Source organism: Eschscholzia californica, unplaced genomic scaffold, assembly GCF_041429995.1.
Source record: "Eschscholzia californica isolate CP2 unplaced genomic scaffold, dmEscCali1.0.p SCAF_6, whole genome shotgun sequence".
Taxonomy (NCBI): domain Eukaryota; kingdom Viridiplantae; phylum Streptophyta; class Magnoliopsida; order Ranunculales; family Papaveraceae; genus Eschscholzia; species Eschscholzia californica.
This window is the reverse complement of record NW_028238483.1, coordinates 31,223,307-31,247,793: the sequence shown is the minus strand read 5'-3', so window position 1 is coordinate 31,247,793 and position 24,487 is coordinate 31,223,307. Positions and strand designations below refer to the sequence as shown.

General features: G+C 36.1%; 1 protein-coding gene across 2 annotated transcripts; it reads right to left on the bottom strand.

Moving 5' to 3' along the window:
- Positions 1-91: 91 nt before the first annotated feature.
- On the bottom strand, positions 92-23,835 carry LOC147533511 (DNA polymerase epsilon catalytic subunit A-like). 2 transcript variants are annotated; one of them, XM_086649187.1, is made up of 50 exons: positions 23,364-23,835; positions 23,097-23,262; positions 22,935-23,000; positions 22,463-22,522; positions 22,267-22,362; positions 21,938-22,098; positions 21,629-21,717; positions 21,305-21,522; positions 20,535-20,621; positions 20,324-20,458; positions 19,290-19,412; positions 17,854-17,937; positions 17,602-17,766; positions 17,282-17,458; positions 16,674-16,787; positions 16,462-16,566; positions 15,907-16,025; positions 15,618-15,759; positions 15,426-15,520; positions 15,084-15,189; positions 14,912-14,991; positions 14,640-14,816; positions 14,371-14,458; positions 14,103-14,183; positions 13,860-14,003; positions 12,595-12,690; positions 12,287-12,487; positions 11,699-11,753; positions 11,458-11,600; positions 10,929-11,353; positions 10,058-10,205; positions 9,771-9,968; positions 9,608-9,682; positions 8,561-8,751; positions 7,794-7,977; positions 7,629-7,693; positions 7,372-7,504; positions 7,179-7,280; positions 6,983-7,066; positions 5,292-5,366; positions 5,049-5,108; positions 4,684-4,934; positions 3,633-3,681; positions 3,174-3,334; positions 3,032-3,098; positions 2,576-2,707; positions 2,191-2,361; positions 1,874-2,089; positions 1,426-1,532; positions 92-816 (listed from the first exon to the last, which is right to left on the bottom strand). In XM_086649187.1, the coding sequence occupies exons 2-50, from the start codon at positions 23,253-23,255 to the stop codon at positions 453-455; spliced, it is 6,624 nt and encodes a 2,207-aa protein (XP_086505313.1). In that variant the 5' UTR covers positions 23,256-23,262; positions 23,364-23,835; the 3' UTR covers positions 92-452. The 2 variants fall into 2 exon arrangements, with proteins under 2 accessions (XP_086505313.1, XP_086505314.1); XM_086649188.1 differs by having other exon boundaries at positions 23,401-23,793.
- Positions 23,836-24,487: the final 652 nt, after the last annotated feature.

Genomic DNA, 24,487 nt, shown 5'->3' with positions numbered 1-24,487 from the left:
ACAGGAAAATGATTTCACCTGTACAGGCAAATGCAGGAATTTCTTCCTTCGAAGGTTCATCTATATAGGCTACTCTAACTGATAGACTAACTAAAAAATAATTGGTACATGTTGATAGATCATTCGAAAGAGGGGGTTCTATCCCTACTTACAAAATCATCAAGCAAGTTCGGAGAAAGGAAACCCCACATTTATATTCCTTATTGGGGAGCTTTTCTGAATAACTGCTATATAATCGAAGTACAAACAATTACAGTATATGCACATGAATTACAATGAACTGTTTCCTTACTAGGGAACTTCCCTCGAAACAAAAAGGCTACTAACTATTCAACATCGATTATGTGCATTTCAGCATGGTTGCTCGAGTAGAAAGAATTAGGTGTTCCTTTTTCCTGCTGCACCGTTTTCACATGATAAATTACCGAAGACCAACTAGTTCCCTAATTGGCTCATTGTTGAACTTCAAGTATCCACGAGACAGACTCCTGAAGAAGTTGAAATTTCTGAGAAGCGGCGATGTTCAAGAAAACCTGCATTTTGTTGTTGAATTCAGATACATCCTCCTTGCACTTGAATGAGCCGGCACAAGAACATTGTTCTGCTACATGGGCGGCTTTCACTTGGTTGCATTTGATGCAAATCAGGTCCTGCAAATGATAGAGACGTTCTCTTTGCCGGACTATTTGGAGAAGAGCATTCTCCATTACTTCACGATCGTATGGCTGCCCACATTGAGGAACAGCACATCGCCATTCATCAGCTAGTAATGCCGAATCACGGCATAAATCTATGTCTCTGCAATCATTGCAGTAGCTGCAACAAAAGAATTAAATTTGAAGTACAGAAATTTTTCAAGAGCTGCCTGTGGAAAATAACAGCATGATTGAATTTTCTAGTTTCATAACTCAAGAGAGTTATATTACTTCTATTTTGGCTTTTGGAATTAAATCATATAATAGGATTGCTTATATGTTTCTATCTCCTCCCTCCAATCTCTGACATGCAAAAATTTAGAAATTTCTTGGTTTCCAACTTGAGTTTACCAAATATGGAAGTGGTGTACCCGTTCGAACTAAATCTTGTAAAGAGCTACAGGTCCGCCGATAGACAGAGCTCAAGTCCTACGACTTTCATGCTTTTTGTCAATATTGGGATGCCATCATTATGCAAGTAGTGGGATGTATTGCTATAGGAGGCATGCTTTCTTTTCTCCTTTGTGTCTGTTCTTTCTTGTAATTAATCATTCCCTTTGGGCTTTCCAAAATAATTTTGCCTCCCAAGTAAAAGTTCAATGGAGGTAATCAGTGAGTCCTCATCAAGAACCACCAAAACCACTCAGATATATTCTTTGCTTATAGTAAGAATCACCATATTTTGTCACAGAATCAAAGAGCAAGATAAGTCTATGTTTCAGCATTTTACCTGCAAATAACATTTGGTAAGGTAAACGACAGACAGGGGTTCCGAAACTCTGCTACTGGATCAAATTCCTTTACGTGGACCAATGTCAACAGATTCCTCCTCAACACCTGTGAAAATATATGAACGAAGCAGAGTTATCTTCCCTTCAGAAACAATGCAGCAAAACCTGTTCACATAATTCTTATGACATTCATCCTTTCAATATATATCAACAGTGGCAAGTAGAAAACCAAGTACTAAAAGTTTTGACAGAGTGATGAACATTCAACCAATTTCGTTTGTCAAAATAGAAAGCGACAGAATAACTAGAATGTTGGTTGCCTTCAGAGATATAGCAGCAGTAGTAATTAAATCTCATCTTACCAAAATAGAAAACAAGTTTACGAATGTTTAGATCTAGATGTTTCAGCTGAATTTCGTAGAAAAAGAGACTGGAGAGTGTAATTACCAGAACATTGTGTTGAACACTATGGTCAAGAGCAAGAACAGCACAGACATGCTTAATAAAGTCCAATGCAGCATCACCTGTATGTGTATTGGAACCAGCTACCTGTGGGACTCCATGAGCCATTTGTCTATCTGCCCCGGATTTACTCGTTCCTTTCAGATGAAGTACAATTTTGCGGACAATGTCAAGAAGTTTATGAGTGAAGTAAGAGCTGACCTGTGAGGAACGTAAAACGTGATTAGGAAGCAAACCCAGATCTTAGGGCTAACAAAGATCAAGAAGATTAAAGAACTTATCATATCTTTTTTGGCACAAACCTGCTCTTTAACATATTTTGTCATGTGTAATTCAAAAGTCTCAGCAGCAGCACCAGTAATTGATGGAGTGCACAAGTTTCCATCCCTCGATGAAGCTCTAATTGCAACTTGCTCTTGTGCATATTTCCACGGAATGTACACAAATTGAGAGACAATCTGAACAAAATGATCCTGCAAAGCGGTCCGAGAAGTTGAATCAGTCAAAACTTAATAAGAAAAGTGATATTTATACAACTCGTCTATATAATTAATGTGTCAATCTGTACCAGTAAAAAACCTTAAAATAGTAATACATTATATATTCCTAATGAGGGTCTTAATTCAGAATAAGTAACACTTTATTAGCTTCACCACCAGAGGAACATTTTAAAATCAGTTGACTTACCTGAGTCACCTTTGGCAAGTATTCAGCAATATTCCAGTTAGAAACAATGTCTACTAAGGGTTCATTTGCTACACCATCATCATTTACAGAACTTCCACCATGGGCTCTAGCTTGGATTCCACCATAATTATACTGTCATGTAAAATGGAACGATAGAAATTATAAATTTCAGTTTAAATAAGAAAGTCGAGATAATAATCAATGGGTTAATCTCATTTGACAATATTCATATGATAATGGTTCTAAAACTCAATATCATTCATGATCAAAGTCAGGTGGTTACTACAAAGGCATAGATATTGAATCTTCCTATCTTACAGAATAAAATTGGAATGCATATTAATTCCTACTTAAGGGACATGGTCACATGAATATAAAATAATAATTAAAGGAAAGATATCTAATTAATATACTAAACCCAACTCTAAATTATGCTTTATATTTTCATGACATTACCTGATCCATAAAGAGCAAAGAGTGCCAGAAGTGCAGGGGTTCAAGCTCAAGCCACTCGAAAAGATCTCTAGAAGACAGCAAGAAAAACTTAAATAAAAAGATATCTAATTAATTTATTAAACCCAACTTGACCCTAACTCACCTGGTCTGGAGGGTTTTTAATAAACAGTCACAATAAGCTTGAGCTGCAGATAATTCCGACTTTCCTGTATCTATAATAACCTTCGAGAAATCCGCGAAGATGATTGTAGCACCCAATTTCCGAAACTCAGCAAGCAACAAAGCAAAAACCTTCTGCATAACCTATCAAAGTGAAGGGATAAAAATGTTTTATAAAGCAATGCATGATGCATCCAAATGGGTTAGGCAAAAAAAATCAAGAAATAACAGAAAGATTGAATCATGGAAAGGCGTAAAAGATTATTTTAGATAGTCCAACGAATTGAGTATGAGGCAAAAAAGACAATACTTTTCAATTACTTCAGTTTTCTACGTCAGAAGCCATTAACAATATTTTTTCAACTCCACCCCAGGAAAATATTTAAGTAAATTCCACAAGTTCTGAACAATCTGGATGCTTTTCCAAACATTAAGTAATTACCTTGTGCAATACTCGGTGAAGAGCTGGATCATGAAGTTTTGACTGCGGGCTGCATGAAAGAGCAATTACATTTCTACTGTTTATATATATATTACAAAACACAATATGTCTATATTACTAAACACAATGAGTATGACTAGGACAAAATTAATGTTCCTAATGATGACTATGACAAAATCAGTGTTCATATATATCATTTTCAAAATTATAGAACTCAACGACATGCAAATCAGACAGGTGGAGATGGAAACTCAAACACACCATCTCACTCAACATTCGGAAATCGCAAGTAGAGATGCGTAAGCTAGAAATAATGAAGAGAAAGCTCAGGAAAATTATAGAACTCAACCACATGCAAATCAGATTAGCGGAGATGGAAACTCGAACACACCATCTCACTCAACATTCGGAAATTGCAAGAAGAGATGCGTAAGCTAGAAATAATGAAGAGAAAGCTCAGGAAAATCAGAATTTATTTGATTACGGAGCTTGTGTGACCTAGAAGAGGAAGAAAATAGTTCCCATTTATCTCTCGATACACTCATTACCACATCTCTAAAAGTGGAAAAAGAAGAGACCGAGCTTTGTTGCTCATCAAACTGTTTCTATTGAGGGGGGGGGTTGCCATCAATATATTGGATTAAATGGAGGGGACACCCACTTACTGATTATACCTGGATTACAGATGATGAGTTCAAAGGACTCGACCAAGATCTTCATGAGAAGTTTTATGCATTTAATTCCCCGGAGGTCGAGTTTTCTCGAGCCCGGAGAATTGATAGAGATGAATAGCAGCAACTGCTAAAGGCATATGGGCGACGTCAAATCCTGGCTCCGCCCCTGCGGCTAGGCCTCTAACAATTGGATATTTTAGATTTGACACCATTTTCAACCAGTGGGTTAAAAAAATCCAATAGTTAAATGCACAGCCCTTGGGATTAACTATGGACAAACTACAAAGTTACTAACATAACGGTGTCAGTCTTTCGTAAGTTAATTGATGGTCCACGTCAGTCCATGGCCCTAACTCAAAAGGTTATCAGGCTTTTACCTGCAAAACCATCTATAGAGATGTTGGAGTATTGCATCAGCATAAACATTTCCAGATTTGATTGCGTCCTGAAGGCATCTCTGGATCAATTGTTTGAGAACACGAAATGCAGGAGCACATGAACTAGCCTCATCATAGCAAGTCTGATCATAGGCTCCAGTAGTATCTACATCAAATCCAAAAAAGGCTCCTCCTTCCATTTCATTCACCTGGTTGCTCTTTAAAAGAGCATTTACAGCCAGGTTGTGAATCTGCAACATGACAACAAACAAGTAACAATATTTTTCTTACGGCTTATGTATAACTTACTAACCTCAGCTAAGATTGAAAAGGAAATAAAATGTGAGCTATCTGAAATATGAAACCTTCAGCTCCACCGTCACTTTCCTATATGCTCCAGGATAAGTAAGAACAGGATGATGGACCTACATGGAGTTAAAAAGTATAACCGATAAGTTACAGACAAATAATAAGTATAACAGAGAAATAAGAGCACTCCGATGTACGGTAAAGCATTATGCTCTATTGTCACTAACATTAAACCATAACCATTGGATAGATGAGAAGTATAAAAGCTACAAACTGCTCCAAAATATCCTAATACTTACTTCATCTACAAAGCAGGTATCTTCTTCATCGATACGTCCTACGTCTGGAATGCCATCATCAGATATCCACAATATCTGCGAGAATCACGAAAAAAGTGGTTAACATGCAACGGGCTTTAACATCCAACCACCAAAAGATGCTCAAATTATTTTCAATCCAGCATTCATCAGACTAATTGAAGAAATAGTGGCTGAAAGAGGACTGACTGCCTCAATCTGATAAGGGATATAGTCTCACAATTATGTAGTTCTTGGCAGAGACAGCTTAGGAGACATGTGAAACTGGTTCAGAAAACCCAGTGGGGACATCACCCCACCAAGAATACATTCTCAGAAAAAATCACCTACTCTAGCCACTTTACCACACGCATAATCGCATCAATAAGTGCTACTAATTTTGCTTTCCCTATCAAAGATTCGGATACTTGTGTGGGGCCCTTGCAACTAATTGTCGATAGACCGTGATACTTTTCGCACATAATCATGTTTTGACCATATATACTACTCCAGTTTTACGCAGAGTATAAAACTCTTCCCGTATATATTTTGGTCGGCTTGGAAATGGAAATTTTCGTAGAAATATATCGGTCAATGTGGAAATAAATACAAATCTATAGATCTAATGAAAACGTTAAGCGAATCATGAAAATATAATGTAATTCTTTAAGACAAAATGATTACACAATAAAAAATCACGAAAATCATGTCACTTTATAAAACCAATAACTGATAAAGAAATAAGGAAAATTAGTAGCATTGTGTTAATACGATGTTGTAGAATGTTAGAAAGTGATATGTTAAGATTTTTTTTTATCATATATACACCAAAATTATCTCCATCTCCAATCTAACATTTGAAACGAAATCTTACAACTTTCCATTGCGTTATTTCAATGGAAATAACAAAATATTTCTATAGACAATATGTTCCGACCAAAACTTGGAGAAAATGAGTAAGAGAATAACCTTGAATCTCATTTCAATTTCCACACGAACGTACAAAAACAAACATATAATAAAAGAAAGTGTTTTATAGTCCATTTTTAATATCAAGCTAGAGCGAGATTGAAACGAAAATACAGATATAGGGAATAAAGATACTCACACTATTTAATAATTGATTTATATTATTTTAATAATTGGTTTGAATATTTTTTTTCATATATCTAAATAATGTATGAACCAATTTATAACTTGATCATATTAAAATTCCTTTTTTATATGTTTTGATTTGTATGATGAAGTGTTAATCAATATAATACAGAGTATCCGATATTACTGATATTTTCTTACTCATGTTTTCCAAGTTTTGGTTGTGACATATCACATATGTTCTCACAAATATTTTGTTATTTCAGTCATTTTGTTATTTCAGTCATTTTGGTGGAGATAATGCGACAAAAATATATAAGAAGAATTTTTGTTCAGTTGGATAAAAAACAGAAACATTTAAGAAATTTCAACGAAAATTTTGGGAAATTTACCTTGGTCCTCGGGTTTAACGCCTTTAATGTATAATAGCAGTTGATCTAAAACTAGAAAAATAGAAGACCTAATAACTAAATAATAAGTAGAGACAAAGAGGGAACAGTGACTCATATCCATTGTAGGGCCGCATAGAAGACGTCTTATGAAATCTAAAAAAAATGACACAACCTAGATTAGATATGTAACTACAAAGTGAGGCTCACCTGTTGTTGGTCACGTAGAGCTCTAGAAAAGAAGGTATCTGCTGTAAAAAGAAGCCAATCGAGCTCAAAATTTCCCAAAGGAACCTGTTACAAAAATGTTAATGTGGTCAAGTAAATTGCTTATTCTTTATCTTGAGGTTCAAAACCCAGATTCATTTGAAGATTATGCATTGTCAGAGACAAATCAAACCAATACATGTGCATATCTTGAAAGAGAAATTCTCTCCTTTAACCATTGCGAAGAAGCGGCACATCGTTGCATCCCGATCTTTGCAGCCACGATCTGCCACCCAAGGGCCTAAAATAGAAGGGAAATAGAATTTCAGTATGTATTCGTTAGTGGATGCAATACATTTGGGCGTATATCAGCTAAATTATACTTATTCTACCTGATAGTTGCTATCACGAGCATTGCTGGGAATGGTGACACATGGGAAATCATTGAGAATTTGTATAGCTGACATCACTAAATGAACGTTGGGGCATTCAATGACAGCAATTGCAGGTCCATGATGTTGATGTCTGCCATCAATCAATATTAGACATAGACAACTAATTGAACATCTAAAAAACATTACAGGATAAGGAAGCGATGAGCCGATGACATAATATGTTGCTCTGTTAAGGGCTGGATGCCAAAGAATACCTATAATCACTTATTGTTCTTTGCAAGAGCTTTTCGGCATCTTTGGCATATCCAACATACTCCACCTGAAGACAATCAGTAAGAATGGCACACTGAAAATTTGTAAATAAACCAAGATAATAAGAACAAAAAATAGGTAACAAATTTTTAAAACCACAAGTTTACCTTGAAATTAAATCTATTCCCAGCCAAGGGAGATTCAATTGGCAATGCTTGGCAAGCTTCACGGAATTGCTTTTCGAGAATAGATGGTGATAATTCTTTGTTCTGGAACGGATTAACCACAGTAACAAGTATTGCACCAGATGCAGGAAAAAATATGGCATAAATTGCCCGACCGTCAGATGTACTAGAATCAATAAAAGACAGTCAGGGTAGTATAAATAATGGGAAAAGAGAATATCTATCGAGATTCGAGAGATTAAAAGAAACAGATTATATCATAAAAGTTGGACAAGCCTCACTCGAGCACTAATTTTGTTATAAATAAAAAGGTGTCATCACAACCAAACAGTTGAATTAGACAATGTATGCTAAAAAACTCTCACACCATTGAGATGCCTGTCTCGAACTAACCAAACAAAATGTGAAACTAACCCTAACCTGCTATATGCTATTAGAATACTTGCACAAGTACTTCTCAGTTTACTATTGCACACTCTGTTTTATCAGCACTTCCAACCCATGTTCAGACAACACTTGAATTTCATAGCAAGATTAACTTGCTTGTGTCCAAATTCCAATATCAGTAGATATGTTCAACAATTCAAGAAGTTGTGCCACCCTTTCTGGGCATGCTTATATTATGTTCCTCTGCTGATTTTTCTACTTACTCTCTTTGTCCTATTATCTTGCTTGAACCCATGAAGATCAGCAAAATATCTCACTACGATAAATTGGTAAGACTTACTAAATTTGAACACTGCACATACCTGTGATACAAATAAAAGTAAGCAATGGACTTCTCAAGGTAAGAGCATTCAGTGGTGGTCTTCATTTGTAGTTCACTGAGACTCCAACCCTCTTGAGCATTTCGGTTTTTAGCTGCCTTGTCAACTTTACAGACACAACCAACCTGAAGGATAGCATTAAATCCTTGTGGCACCTTAGTTTCATATATACCCTGGCAGAAATGGCTTTCCAGTCAATATAAATTATTGAAATAGAAAGGATGAAAATAGGATAATTTTCAAGAACAACGCAACAGATGTTAAAGCTACTATAACTACAATTCAGAGTTTCAGACTACCCTTTTTCACTGGAGCAGGCAATTCCCATGGGCCAGAAACCTGTCCTTTATAGACTTTCTGGTTCTTTAGGGAGGCCCTAATTAAAAAATGTAATTTTCGGTTTTGTTTGAAGAGCACTCTGCCAGATTATGATCCACCTTTTGTAGGATCATAACCCTCTTTTAGTTGAATCAAATTATTGGAAAAATATGTAAATGATTGAAGTGCACAAATCACCACAACAGTACCAAAATAAAGACACAATGTAATAGTACATACTACATACATAATTCATTCCCTATTCAAAATGACAATATAAATTAGACATCACGAGCTCTTTTTTTTTCACCTTTTTTTTCCTGAATTTTACTAACAAAAGATAGGAATTCATGAGTGAGAAGTGGTTTCTTCGTTCCTGATACTTGATGGTGCGACGATTGTGAGACCTCGACTCTAAACTAAAGGGGGAACTAAAGGCCTCAACCCGTCCATGCCTTGTTAGATGGCGAAATGGTCAGTGATTTAAATTAGAACATCTTTTTCGTGGTTTTCCAGTGTCCCGAAAGAATTTTTAAGTAGATTTTGAAATACCTCCTGGTTAGTGGTTACTGGTTAGAAATGATTGTGTGGTTATGATAAACAAGTATATTTGATGCAAGAAATCATATGAGGTTCTTCACTTGTTTGAAAAAAATGGTGGTTACTTAACCACTTTTCTCGTTAATGCACAAGCTACATTTCATAACTGACCTCAACTTCTGGGTCTGCAAGGTGAGCAGCAAGTTTCTTACTTTCTGCCCTAAACTGATCTTCATCAATTATCACCTGTTAAAACGCAAAAGGAAGATCAAACTCAGAGTACAGTCAAATGATCAAGCAAATATTGTGTAGCATACTGTAACACCATAAGCACCTCAATGAGATTGAAGCTTGGATGACCATGAGGAAGAGTCCTGTTTACACGCTTCCCAGGAAATTCTTCTGTAATAGGTGCTTTTGAGTTGAGGTAAAATACTCTAGGGACATGTATGGGAACCTTATGCATGGTCCCATCTACTACAATCCAAGCAAAAAAGTGTCCAGGTTGTGAACTTGGAGCAAGCTGTATTATCTGGAACAACAGAAAGAGAACTAATGTCATGACATTCACCGGGTAACCATCAAAGCACCTTCTGTGGCAATGTTAACTAGGTGTATCACCTGCCAATAGGACCGAGCAAGGGCCACTTCATGTCTCCTGAAAATTGAACTAACCCCATTCTGACCCTGCTCTTTGTTACGGCTGCGGACAGCATTAGGTAGCTCAGACCCACCATCTGATTTGCGAGCTCTCTTCACATTATCCAATCTGTAAAGATCAAGAGAGCGAAGGTTGAATAAGATTTGATGCTACAAAGTCCATAATCAAGTATCATTAAGCAAAAAAAAAATGCTATGTATACTCTAAAGTTCACTTTAAATGGTCGAATAATCAAATGAACCAGCAGAAAAAGAGAAGGCAATAGCATTAACTACATGTACCTTTTTGACAAGAAACACTTGCATTTTGTTTTCTCAATTCAAATTAACTACATTTAGGCCTTCAACCTCTTCATTTTTTTTTGAAGCGTAGAATAAAAATTAAAAACTGGAGGTGATACAGAGAAAACAAAATACAGAAAATTAAGGACTAGGGTGATACTAAGACCTAATCTACACTTTACGTCATTATAGTCTCCCAATTAGAAACAAAATCAAGATATGTTTTGCCCTCTGTCCATCCTATGTTTCTGCCCCAATGAAATAGTAATGCCAGGATATCCTCCACTTCAAGTAAACCATTTGGCCTTTAACTACCTCTTCATTAGGAACAGATTATACTTCTACTTTACTTTATATGCATAGAACTAAGATAACTAGTTAAGTCAGGCCGTTGAAATCTAGAGTAAATTGTCTTTTTGTTCTATCAGACAACCAAAAAACCACCACAGATGAAACATTTAACATTACCAAATGTGATACTTATGTAACGGTATACTTGTGATGCAGCAGGCATGTCTAAAACAATTAAATGTCAGATAGTCATGTATACCTATGCCTCTTCCTTTCCTCTCGAGTATCTTTCCATTTTCTCTTCTTCACTTCAAGCCAAGCCTGATAATCAACATTTCTGTCAATATTTTCGGTAGATGCTGTAGCACCAGGTTGTTGTTTTAGAGGAATATCAGGAGAAGACACATTGGTTGGATTTTGCTCTCTGTTAACTTTATAGGTATGGACTATAGGTCGCGGCCTGACTCCACTAGCAATGTCTTTGGTTCTGAAATCTTCAAAATCTCCACCAATCACCTCTTCCAACAAATGATTGGTAGTAGTGGCAGCAGCATGCATCATGTTATCTTTTTTCAGTGGACCAAAAATGTCAACCAGCTTCCTTTGCCGTAGTTTGTCATCCTTCTCTCGGACCTTTTTGTGCAGCCAATCAGGATGGATTACTCTAGGGACAGGGTTGGCAACCTGGAAATTTCAAACAAAATAAATTAAAGGAAAGATACGATTAAAGGTCTCTAAGAAATAAATGAGTGCCGATAATATACTAATATCCAAGCCCCAACTTATACCTTCTGCATTGCTGCAGGAATGGTAATAATTTTCTGAATTGCTGAACCAAGTCGCTGTTTGTAATACGACCAGTCAACAATGGATCGGATGCCCATAACAGATGAAATCTTGCACCACTTTCGCACATAAAAATTCATAATTTCTGCACATTGAAATTCATATGAACTTCTCACACAAGTCCACAGCAGTAGAACTAATAGAATGCATAATCCAAGCTCAGAAATGAATGAGAACTCGTACCAGGGCCAGTTTCAAATATTGCCACTGGTATTGCACGCTCACTCACTGGAGTGCCCTGCATTTATGAATGGAATTTTTGGCAAACAATGATTAATAAAAAGTAAAAACTAATACAACTATCATTATCCTCATATCAGCTCATATGTTTACTAGGTGTGTGAGAAAGTAGAGGTCGGGTAATTCAGACAAATGAATGGGACAATCCTAGAATGGGAAAGATCAGTCAAGAACAACAAGCAGCATCGTTTGCCAATAAAAACCTTCAAACATTCATCAAATAAACAGGTAACTTATAAAACCTGCTACCAGCAAGTTCCAAACATTATAAGCACAAAGAGAACAAAAATAAACAAAATGAAGCATCTAAAGTTTTCTTCAAATAAAAAAAATGAAGTATCTAGTTAATCTTTTATTTTTTTCGAATATTTATGCATAAAGGTTACGTGTACAAGTATAAACGAAAAACAAGTTAGTTACTCAGACACTATATTCAACAAACAAGTGTGAACAAATCAGTGAGAAACAAAAAGAAAATAAATCATGCTCATAGAACACACCCGGGGGATCAAGTGAAATAGGGTCACATACTTGTGGTTCACATGCAACTATATACTGGCAACGCAGTCCTTTATCTTTAACCATTGTGTCACCAAGAAAATCAGCAAGACGTCTTGCAGTTGTGACAGCACAAGACTTCTGCTCACCATAATCTGCTAAGGATTTACTCATGGTGCTGGATTCTGATATGTAATCAAGCAACTCGCTATCAGCAATATCAATTCCTTCATTCTACAAAGACATTTGACCAAATAGAAATTCTCCCAGTTACACCATTGATATATTTCAATACCTAGGGTTGTATAAAATATACAAAATAGAATGAAATAAAGGCTTACATCTAGAAGATCAAGCCAGCGGTTCGCAACAGATGCAACTGCTAAATAACACTGCTCAAGGGTTACTCCATGGAGGAACTTATCAAAAACTTCAGCCTGTATACAAGAGAAATTGTTCATAATTAGGAATAAATCCATCCGACTAAAATCAGCTACTCGGACTGAACAAGCTGCAGTGGTATCTCAGAAAGACAAAAGAGAGAAAACTAGGCGACAAGTGTATGGCGCCTCTCAGAAAGACACCTAAAGACACTAACGAAGTCTTTAAGGAAACATATAAGAATTTTGATTTTTTAAGCTCTAACATAAATATATACTCAAAACAGTTAAAGGGATGCGATGTAGATGCAGAATGTGGTACAAATCTAATTTAACTTTGATACTTCGAACTGATTTACGAAATAATATAATTTCTAATACGAGACTAGTGTCAAAGACATCTTGGGGTACACAAGGGAATATAAGAAGCAGTCTGCCAATCTCATGCTAAATGTATATCTACAGATTGGTCGAGACAGTGGGCTAATGTATAGTCCTGTTTCAGCAAAAGACATCATTCAACTAAATCGAAGGAACTTCGACATCTTCCAAATCCTTCCTTGGTAAAGATAACCTCCTGACAAATAAATTGCAAATAAAATGCAGTAAATGAAGGCAGTATCTACTAAATCTGTGAGGAGATACAATCCAGAAAGCCTTCAAATGAACTCCAGTTGAAGGAATTAATGAACTAACAAAACACCATCAATTGACACAAACATCTTCGTTAACCGAAAATCAAAATGGCGAGCAATCTGACAACTATAATCAGATAGGGGCTGTAGCTGAATATGTGCAATTTGCTGAATATGCACAAATACAGATTTCCATAAATAAAGGAAAAGAGGAAGAACCGAAGAAGATTAGAAGAGAGCCATAAAACAAGAAAGGGGAACACTCAAGACGGAAGTTGATAATATGGCTACTCGCAATTTTAGTGACCCAACTACATCTAGTTGGCAAATTAAGAGAGAGTTCAAAAAGTGACTGGATGGATAGACAATTTTGACAGTTCAATATATTTTATTTATTTTGAACCAGAAGAATATTATATTGATAAAATGACAGTTGAGATTATCTTCGCGTGTTTTCCGTTGCAGATATCATTTTGTATATGTTGGGTAGAGAGTAACACTATAAGTCTAGCGAATGAAGAAATAATGAGATCCATCTTAAAATAATTGAACAATACAATTGAGGAAATTTAAAAATAAAACAAAGCAAACCTGGAAAACTTTGATGAGCTTCAGCTCACCTCTACGCTTGATTTCAAAACCTTTCAGCTCTGCTAAGGTTCCATCGTCATTAAAAACAGCATACCGCTTCTTAATCAAAACCCCTTCTTCCTTTGAAGCTGGTAGAATCATTGCCTGTGAATCACAAATGAGTGCGAAAGGAAACACAGTGAGATACGCGCAGAAGAATCATAAACTGAACCATTGGTGGTGTCTAGCTTGCTTTATTTTCACCTTATATGGACCATCCACTTCAAATTCTATGGAGCATTCGCTGTGTGTAGTGTATGTCTTATTGATAGGATCTTCAAGTGTCTGCTCACAAATTGGAACTAATTAACTTATTTTGTAATTTTTTTGAAGTAGAAAAGGATGTTGTCAAAACAACTAGTACATTAGGAGTCTAGGACCTAAATAAACAATGAAAAATAGATTTCACATCCTCGTTATTTGAAAGTGCAAAAAAAAAAAAATAGATCAGCAGGACAGGATCCTAGCCCACCTGGTACTGGTCATTCGTATTGTTCCTCGCAACATCAACATTAAGCATCACACAAGGATATGAGATTGTCAACTTTTTCTTCGGGTCTCTGAAACACATATTCATAAAAGATGTCATGCAAATGCCAGCTAACCCAAATGCAATAAGTTTGATAAAATCTACCATTTGTGTTTCTGCTATCTCCAATTTGGATGACAAAGATTGGTTCTAAGAAGAGCAAACATAGCTTATGATCACTAAGGAAATATGAAAGAACAGGCAGAAATTACTTGGTTTTGAAGGTAAAGTTCTCCGGAAAAGATCCAGGAAGGGCACACCAAATGCCATCAGTATCCAATTCCAGTGGTCTTCCAATTTTCTCAACCAATACACGCGCATTTTGAATAATTTTTGCCCCAGTATAAGTAACTACACCAGCCATTTCCATTGAGTACCATCTTGCCCCCCTAAAACCAAAAAAAAGGCCATTTGTAGATGATCAGAGCAAGCAGATTGTGAAACCCCATGAGCAGTACTAGGATGGTGAGCCCAGAAAACTCACTTGCGCATGACATATCCGTAAAATGAGTTTAGAATACATTTGTGAGCAAGCTGTAATGAATCATAGACAACTACCATATCCTGCAATTAGCATAATAATTGACAATCGTGAATCATTACATCACACACACACACATATATAAAGTTATTTGCGAAATGCTCAAGTACCATACTTGTGCTTCCTGAATCTTCAGAGAGTTTCCACTGGCCTTTGCTTCTGCTAACTTTCCCTTCCAGACCTTATTAAGTCCTTTATACTCGTACCTCCTATCCCTGAAACTGAAATTAAGTAAAAGAAATACCATTCAGCGATTACAACATCCAAAAGATACACATACGACTTACTGTAGTCTGTACATAGACATCGTCCAAGTAAATAACAACAATTCAGAACTTCGCAAATGTAAAATATTGGTAGAGAAGACTAAAGTGAGCATAAAAGCCTATACAGAATGGCTGATTTTCACGGGAGGATACAAACAAAAGCATTGAAAAATCAACAAATATGTACAAACCTCCGAACTGTATCAACATAGAAAGGGTTTTCGCGCATGCATATCCCTGCTTCTCGAAGCTCAGTGACTGGCTTGTCAAGCACTCTTTTATATGCCTAACACATGTTAGCGTAATGTCACTTGTGTATACTTAAAGCGATATAATTTAACTCTGAAGACTGGCTTGTCAAGCACTCTTGAATATGAGTATACCTTTTGGCAATACTTCTTGAGACGATCTTTCAGTTTCAATTGTTGCTCAGCTTTAGGAAGATCTAAAAAAGATTTTGCCAATTGACCACGCACAGTATCAACAAGCTCGGACTCAATTTGCCTCTTCAAATGATAATAGTCACTGATATTTGAAAATTATAAACAATAAAGGTCAGTAGAAGTCCTGATCATTTTTTTTTCAACCAAGGACAAAAATATCTTAATAAAGGTTTGTAGCAGTGTTGATCATTCAAGTCCTCTGAAACAGATAACCAGCAGTATGTAAAACCTTTTCTTTGCTGTGAAGGTCTCTCCACGCCAAACCCACTCAAGCTTCCGAAGACAAGTTTTTCCAGGACGATTGAAATCACATGCAGTGCAGATTTCATCTGAAACTATAGATGGAGGCTGAAATCGAACAAGATGAATTCAAGTCTTAAAATATAATAATAGATAGAAACTTCTTAAGATGATAAAATCAGATAAATGAATGCTCCAAAGTCCAGGCAAACAAAATTTCAACTCCATAAAGGAAAGAACTCCTAGCACATCGTGGCATTGATTGGTCGATAGTGGAAAGTGAAGCACTTAATCTCTTTTCACAACATATGTATCCAAGGTTCACATGCTAATTATTGGTGTTCAATAGGCTTTTACACACGGTTGGGGTTAATATGTTAAGACTGAGAAGAGTTACATACAATCTAATTGGAGAAAGGAGGCATTTAGAACAACCTGAGCAGATAAGGAGAAACTTAATAGAAGGATATCTTAGCATACGAGACCAACAATGAATACTGGGAAAAAATATTTCTTCCGGCATGTACAGAAAACATGCACATACCTGCAGTCTATTTGTTAAGATAATGTTTGGATACATAGCAGCAACATCCAGATGATATATAAGAGGGCATTCCTCACGTGTTGGCTCGTCACGCAAACTCACCAGCTGCACGGTGCAGAGGAAAATGTTAACAAGGGATTGAGGCACACTTAGCAGGACACTAAAGCCTGAAAGAAACGCTTACAACTGTTAAATTTGGGAATAAAATACACCTTTTTCAAGATTGCATTCTTCACTTCATCATAGTTGGAGACTGTTTCTACGTCCATCTTACCCTCCACTATTATTGCATATTGGAGGTCACGCTCAAGGTTACTGATTAATTGCTGCAAAGTGAACGGAATAAACTAATATAACAAACCTTTTAACAAAATTGCATCTGTGCAACACTACATCAGGGTGTAAGTGCCAACAAAAAGTGTGCTGTTTTGTTTGTTATAGCTCTGCAAATATTTCAGAGGTTTCCAGCAATCTTAGTTAACTGATAGTTGGTCCCATTATAATACAAACTGATGATAAGACAAAGAAAGGTATCAATGAATTTCCTATGCATAACGGCAAGGGAAGTTAACAAATTGCAACTACTTTTTATATTGATAGTTTGATACTAAATTCTTATCTTCATTAAAAAGGAAGGAAGTGAACAAATATTCCTGCACACTTTTTCATAATAAAAGAGATCCGTCCTGAAGCATAACACCCGTAACATGATTATGAAACTAGTGCAGCTATTGTCTCATAAATATTCACAACCTTAGTCATTTCAGAAGCATTATTGCATAAGAGAGAAATTGAAGGCACATAAAGTACATATAATCACCTCATAAGCAGATGGATCAAGTTGAAATTTTGTGGGTAGATCGGATCTGAAAACACCACTTTCAAGACATTCGACATGGCCACCTATATATGTTTCACTCTCCAACAGCTGGTTATTGTAGAACTTCTCCGTCTCAGCTTGGTGCTTATTAGGACATACAACATTAGCCTTGTATGCCTATAAAATTGAAAGTTAGACTCTATGTGTAACATCAAAACAAAATGAATAGAAGGTTGGCGTTATGAATCTGGAGTACTTAAGAAAACTAATAGGAAAAGTAAGTTCGTTCAAGACTAGGAACATGTATCAAGATAGTCCACCTGAACCATAAGAAGCATTTCACAAAGGGTGCCACTTCCTTTCCGCAAAACCTCATCAGGTGGCATAGGTATTATTGTTGCAAGAGAGAAAATGAATGGATGAACATATGTCATATACAGGAAGTAAGTTGCAACCGCATCTGATACAGAATAAGAAGCCATTGTCTGGAAGATTGAAACAACCAAAAATAACCATTACAAATTGCTTCATGAAGTAGAGAACAAAAGCATAAGAGAAACTTTCCCTCAAACCTGTGGTTGTTCCATGGCAAAGCGAACCATATCCTCGGGGTTCACCTCCAAGGGATCATAGCCCAACTTAGCTTTTGTAACAGCCTGAAAGACAAGAAAAGGTAAAACATTTAAGTCCCGACCTATTTGACTCTCTGGCCGCAGTTATTTAGGTGGTATTCTGAGATTGAATTCTTCCCGGAAACACACGAAACAAAGATATGAACTGGGTCTAGAAGGACAAAGGGAAAGAAACAACTAACTGATAATGAGTTTATTGAACAAGAAAAATTTACAAAAAGGCGACGCAAAATACTTGTCTATTATAGGTTTATATTTCTTGTTTAAGTTACAAGTTTATATTTTGCTTTACTTACTTCTCAAAGAGAAAGTTTGTCGCCCAAAAATATCTGATTAGCCTTGCGTGATCCTTAGTATACCACGTATGATAGAAGAAATTCAAGAACTAATGTATTGATCATTTGGTTTACTCCTCACACTTTCATTACTACTTAGTGGGGTATACAGTTTCTGTCATCATATTGCTTATCTCTTCCACGTGGTTGACTTGTTTATTGATGTCACGGGTCATATTAAGCGTGTTAAGCATTTTCCTATGGTTCTACTGATGGAGAAAAAGGTATTTATCCACTTAGGAAGAAATCCTCTTCCAAACTTGTAATGTCCAGTATGCAAGCCAGTCAACCAACAGGGAGCAGATTATATCAGCGACCTGCAACAGTTGCCTCTTTTTGTTCTTAGGATCATAAGTTTGTTTCCTAAGTCTGAACGACACCCAGAAAAACCAAGCTGAAAATTGTGAATAATGATCACCCACAAAGCTAACTATGTACAAAATTCCTCCAGGAGAAAGTTCATACCGTTACACTTGCTTAAGTAGAGACCAAACTACTTACAGAGGACAGATAGTTCTCTCCTTTAAGAATTATTTCTCCCCTGTATCTTTGCCCTTGTTCCCAAAAAGGAACAAGAATATTCCTAAATGTGCACAGTAAATTTACTTGAGAAGCAACCTGCTGGTTCCTTTTCAAAAATGTTTCCAATCCAAAATATGCATAAAAATTTGGTAACTTGATGCTCCAACAACAGAAGGCAAACCTGGGAGAACAATCAATCAAACACGAAAGGCTCTCTCCTCTATTTTGGTCAAAGGCCTATCAAGTAAGATTCAACCACTACGACTCTTGAAGCTTTTGAGCACATACTCTGATGAAAACACTTAACCAAGGAAACAATCATCCGGGTTGCTACCTTTCTTGTTTCAACTTTCAAGTAGAAGTTGATACGAAAGTTTATTTTTGAATAATATTTGTGCAGAACGTTGTACAATTGGGCTGTAACTGTCTACCTTACTCACTTAAACAACTTAAACATATGAAAAACCAACCAAGACCTTCATTCAGCAAGATTGATAACAAATACAAATTAGGGTGCACCTTTAGACCATGGCTTCCTTGAGGAAGATAACTATCACGTTTGACCCACGCAAAACAATCCATATGGCATGCAAATTTAGAACGACATTCCCCCTGATTTTTGTCGCATTGAAACCCTAACTCCTGCATGCCCAGTGACAGAAACATTTACCACCTTAAGAAGAAGTTAAATTGACTAGCAAAATCATTTCATAGCATGGAAAAATAATGCCAAATACAAATAAAGTTGAAGAAATGTGATGCACAGATCTAATGAGCCAAATATCATTAATCTTATCACAAAGAAGATTTTAGATGCAATCTCTTGCTCGATATGTACTAGGCCACTTGGTATCCTCTATATTAATAACAAAACCAACAGTAAAATATTAAGGGAGACAACTTTTTCAAACAAGCTGTAAACCGACAACATAAGAATTTTGCTAAGGCATGGATGTCAGTTTAAAAAATATTGTGAAGAGCTAAAATCTTGAATGATTGTCACAAATTCACATAAACATCCAAAAAGTAACAATAAAGTACATTCAGTAACAGAAAAGAAACCCCGTGATGAGAGATAATGATGCAAATAATCAGAGCCAATGGATACAGCAAGGTGGTAGGCAAGGTTGTCAAACCGTAAATTGTAGCGCGAATCATTTTTGGATTTTATAAATTGTGTCATTGATTCGTAAGATTTATTGTTGTACATACATTTGTGATATATGATATATACTATATGTTGACACTACTGAACCTACATGCGTAAAAAAAATGATATACTAATAAAAAAAATAAGAACACGTGTAACAAATACTACTGATAGAAAAAAGACTGCTAGAGAGAGAAAGTCAGTTAAGACTTGAGAGAGAGAAAATGATAAAAGGAAGAAAATATAAGTGAAGGAATAAGGAGAATCTTACGATTCACGATTTACAATTTTTAGTATGATTCAGCTGAGAATCTCACAATCCAGGGTCAAAAAATATTTCCAGTACGAATTGAACCGAAACATGAACAAAGACAAAGTAAAATGCTAATTGCAGAAAACTTACATCGTTCATTGAGATCCCATGATGGGCAGCTCTACTTTCCAAGAATGGCCAGTCAAAGAAATCACCATTGTAGGTAACGTAAATACCTGGCTTAACCTCTTGCATATGTGCAAACCACTGTCTAAGGAGCTCTACCTGTAAGTGCAAATCATGAAGACATGGAACTGTTCATTGAAACTTAATATCTACTGAAAGAGCTTTTTGATGATACCTCATTTTTCACATTTTTCACTCTGAAGCATCCTTCATACTCTGGTTTTGGGGTGTACTCCAGATCTTCTATGTCCTCTCCTACACACTGAAAAGAATTATTGGACTAATTAAATCGGTAGTGGAACCCTCAAAATAAATTTAACAAATAATAAACCTGTTAAGAAAAAATAACTCCATGATTAGGCCTCAATTTATTTACTTTAAGTTCTTTACGACTCTGTCTTAAGTATTTCTCCACCCACTAACAGTAACAGACATAAACTAACTTTTCGAGTAGTAGTATTAGTAGTAGTAGTAGTTACTAGTTTAGTAGTAAATGGAAAATTAAAAATTAAAAAATGCGAAGAAAAGTAGAACTTAGGTAACCAACAGCGCTATGTATATAGGTAAACAAGTATAATTTACTATTCATGTGAACTGATTTCAGGTGAAAACAATAACTACACTATGTAAACATGAGGTGCAATCCAATGTTTTGTCTATCATTGAGCTGCCCGGAAAATGCTGGCAGTTTTTACTAAGGGGTTGTGTCGTACATTAGAGGGAACTGAAAAATGTCCAATTCAGGAATGAAGCTGAAACACAGTTGGACACATTCTACTCATTCTTATGGAAGAATAGATGCATATAACCAAGTGCAAGGTCTAAAAACCACTGATACCTTGAAAAATAACAAGCAGTTTTCTGTCTTTTATTTTTCCACAAACACTACTTATATGTATTACGACATAATGTAAACAACAAACAACCTATGACGAACCCACCTACCTCTCTATTGATTATAAGAAACCCTTGACCATCCACCATGTATGAAATCATCATTACTGAATCATACTCTGCATCTGGAAATTTCAATGGAAGCTTTGTTGTCTCAATATCAAAAGCACAGACATGAACTTCAGCACGTTGTAGAAGGTCACTCCTCTTCTCAAGGGTAACACCACTACTAGAAACACTAACGTCATACCACTGCCCGCATCTTACATCTGCGTAGAAGCTCTCAGACTTATAACCAAATTCCACAGACAGACACATTTTTTGAATGAAAATCATCTTCGAAGTGCACTGATTATATAACTAGGTAACAATTACCATTGTCAATGGCAAAGCGGACATGATAAGGAACATCGTACTCCCGGAGATCAACAATGCAATCTATAAAATCGAGCGGTCTTTGGTTGCTGTAATCATGATAAAAAAAATGAACAAGATGAATACCATGATTGTCATATTAACCAAATAATACATGGTCGAAGGTAAAGTACTTGATCAAAACCCTGTCAACTGATCCTTTCATAACGGAAGATGTGAACGCAGGAATTAGAATCTGATATACAACATTTAATTAAACAAATATATAACTGCAAAACGCTCTATGCATGTAAAAGGGACAAAACTTGCCTCTTTCCAGTCAATATGGATTCATATGCTTCTGCAGCTTCATTCTTTTCCATGTTTCTTTCAACCACATGAAGTAACTCATTCTTCACATGCATTAATTGTTGAACGGTATCAAAGGATATCTTTAGGTACAATTTTTGTAAACCAGACAAATGATTTTTCTGCAAAAGCAAGCCACAGAATTACAGCACGTCGTATGGAAACACTCATCTGTATTTTATACTGTTGATGCCATATGTTAAGACAAAAAGGGAACAACAGACACGGTTTTGTTTCAGTAAAGATACAACAGACAGGGCTTTCTTGCAGTAAAGATAAAACTAACTTACTAGGCCGAGATCCTCTTTTTCCATGATTTCTATATTTGCAATTTGCCCTTCGTAACGTCTTCTGAGATAGAGCTCCACACCTGTCTCCATTTTGGGCTGTAAAATTAACACTAGAGCATAAATAACAAAAGACGAAAAGGAAAACAATCAAAGTTAGCTCTAAACTTATTTACTCGAGTAACTTATGAATTTGTACCTTTGTAGCCACGTAGAAATAAGGGCGGAACTTGTACTTGGATTTGAACGTCGACCCATCCTATGACGAATAATAAACTAGTTGAGAATTGAGAATTGAACGCACTACTCGCATTCAGTAACAGCCATGACTTCCAAAACTTACACAAAGACTAGTTCAGTAAAAGATGTGTTTGAGTTGAACGAAATAAAGTTAAGCATTCATGTTGCTGGGTTGCTCTCTCGTGACATTTTGAATTTGTTTGTTTTGTCGAACAAAGAAATTGTTTATATCATTTTGTGAGACTGTTTCATATACAAATAGGATTCTATTTAACAAGTAATCTTTTTTTTAATAAATGTAGATATATACAGAAAAATTAGTAATCTAATGAAATGGGAAAACCTAATTCCTTTACAAATTTAATTCAAAAAAAACTTAAACAAGAAAGAATAAAACTTCAAATCAAAGATCATTTGCTTGAGAACGTTACCTGTGAAACGAAATAGAGATCTACACAACTATAGACCTTATTGGTATCTCGATCTTCCCATGAAGACTGAAACAGTTAGAAACAACACAGTAAGTCAAATTATGAAGGTATTTAGAGATGCAGAAAATTACTATGCAAATGATCACTCCAATTTTTACTTACAGAAGCTAGAGTAAGCAACCACCCAAGTTTCTTTTCACCTTCAGAAAAGACATCAAACCCTAATTTAGATTCCCTTTCTTCTTCAACAGAACGGAAGACCTTTTGTCTTTTCATGTTTCGAGCATCTCTTCGATCTCTCCATCTTCCATCTCCATTCATGATTTTTCTGCTTAAACTCAAATTTTCACATCAAATTTTGCAACTTTTTCAAAAAATAATTTGGGAGTCATTCCGAAAGGAGGAAATTGTGAAAAAAAAAAAACTTACATGTATGTAAGGAATTGAGAAATTCGTGAAGCCTCACCAGTTAATAAAAAAGTAGGCAAGTGAAACTTTCACTAGCAGAGACTTCGCATAACACCCAATTAGAAATTTCTAGGGTTTTCTGGAGTCGAAGGAGTAGGAAAATGAAGTGCCTACAACAAATTGAACAAAATCTAGGGTTTTGGACTATGCAGATAGATAATCAAACGGAAGGATGCTGTCAGGAAACAGATGAGGTAGGGTTTAATTATTGAACGGAACTAGATTATTGAACGGATCTTAATTCTTGGACGAGAAATGGGTTGAATGTCTATCCCGTCTAGCTCTTGCCGGCAAGTGAACCCTCTCGTATAAACTTTTCCCGCCCTTTTTCCTCAGAAAAGGCGGCGGCCACTGATGTAACCAAAATACCCCTCTATATTGCTTAAATGACGAGTTTTGGAATTTACTTTGAAAGTTTTACAAGGCGATGTCTGATTTCTGAACTTGTTAAAGGCAGTGTATATTTCAAACGTCACTCTTTTCTTTTTTTTTTTTTTTTTTTTTGAAATCAAACTTCATTTAAAGGCCAAAAGACTAAGAATTATATCATGAAGTTGAAAATCAAAGACACAATCAAAACCGGACAAATAAGACAAGTTATGCCCACTTGAGGTGCCTCTAGAGCTGTCTGATCTAACTAGTGGGCTACTTTCGGTGCAGTCGCTACTAACCATTTGATGGTAGTTTTAACACCGATGCTTCTTTCACCTTCTTCTCTTCTCGCCGTCAATCGTCGGCATGCAGATCCCCGGTATGCGCCTCTGAATCCGGTACATCAGTAGAGAGAGTTGTAAGTTGATGAAGAAACTCCCAATAGTAGTCCATAATCAAAACACTCGGTCTGATTAAAAACGAAAATAACAAAAAGGTCCTAAAGACCAACAAAACAGGCCCTAAAGACCAACGAAGAAGCATAACCTTTATTGTACAAAGTATACAAAAAAATTGAAAACACTCTCTCCTGGCATGACATTGTTCATCATAGATAACATCTCTTGCATGAACTCAGCAAATCCCTCTTCTTCTTCTTCAAACGGATCGTATAATCCAACATCATACATTTGAACCTTTTCCTTAATCAGAGA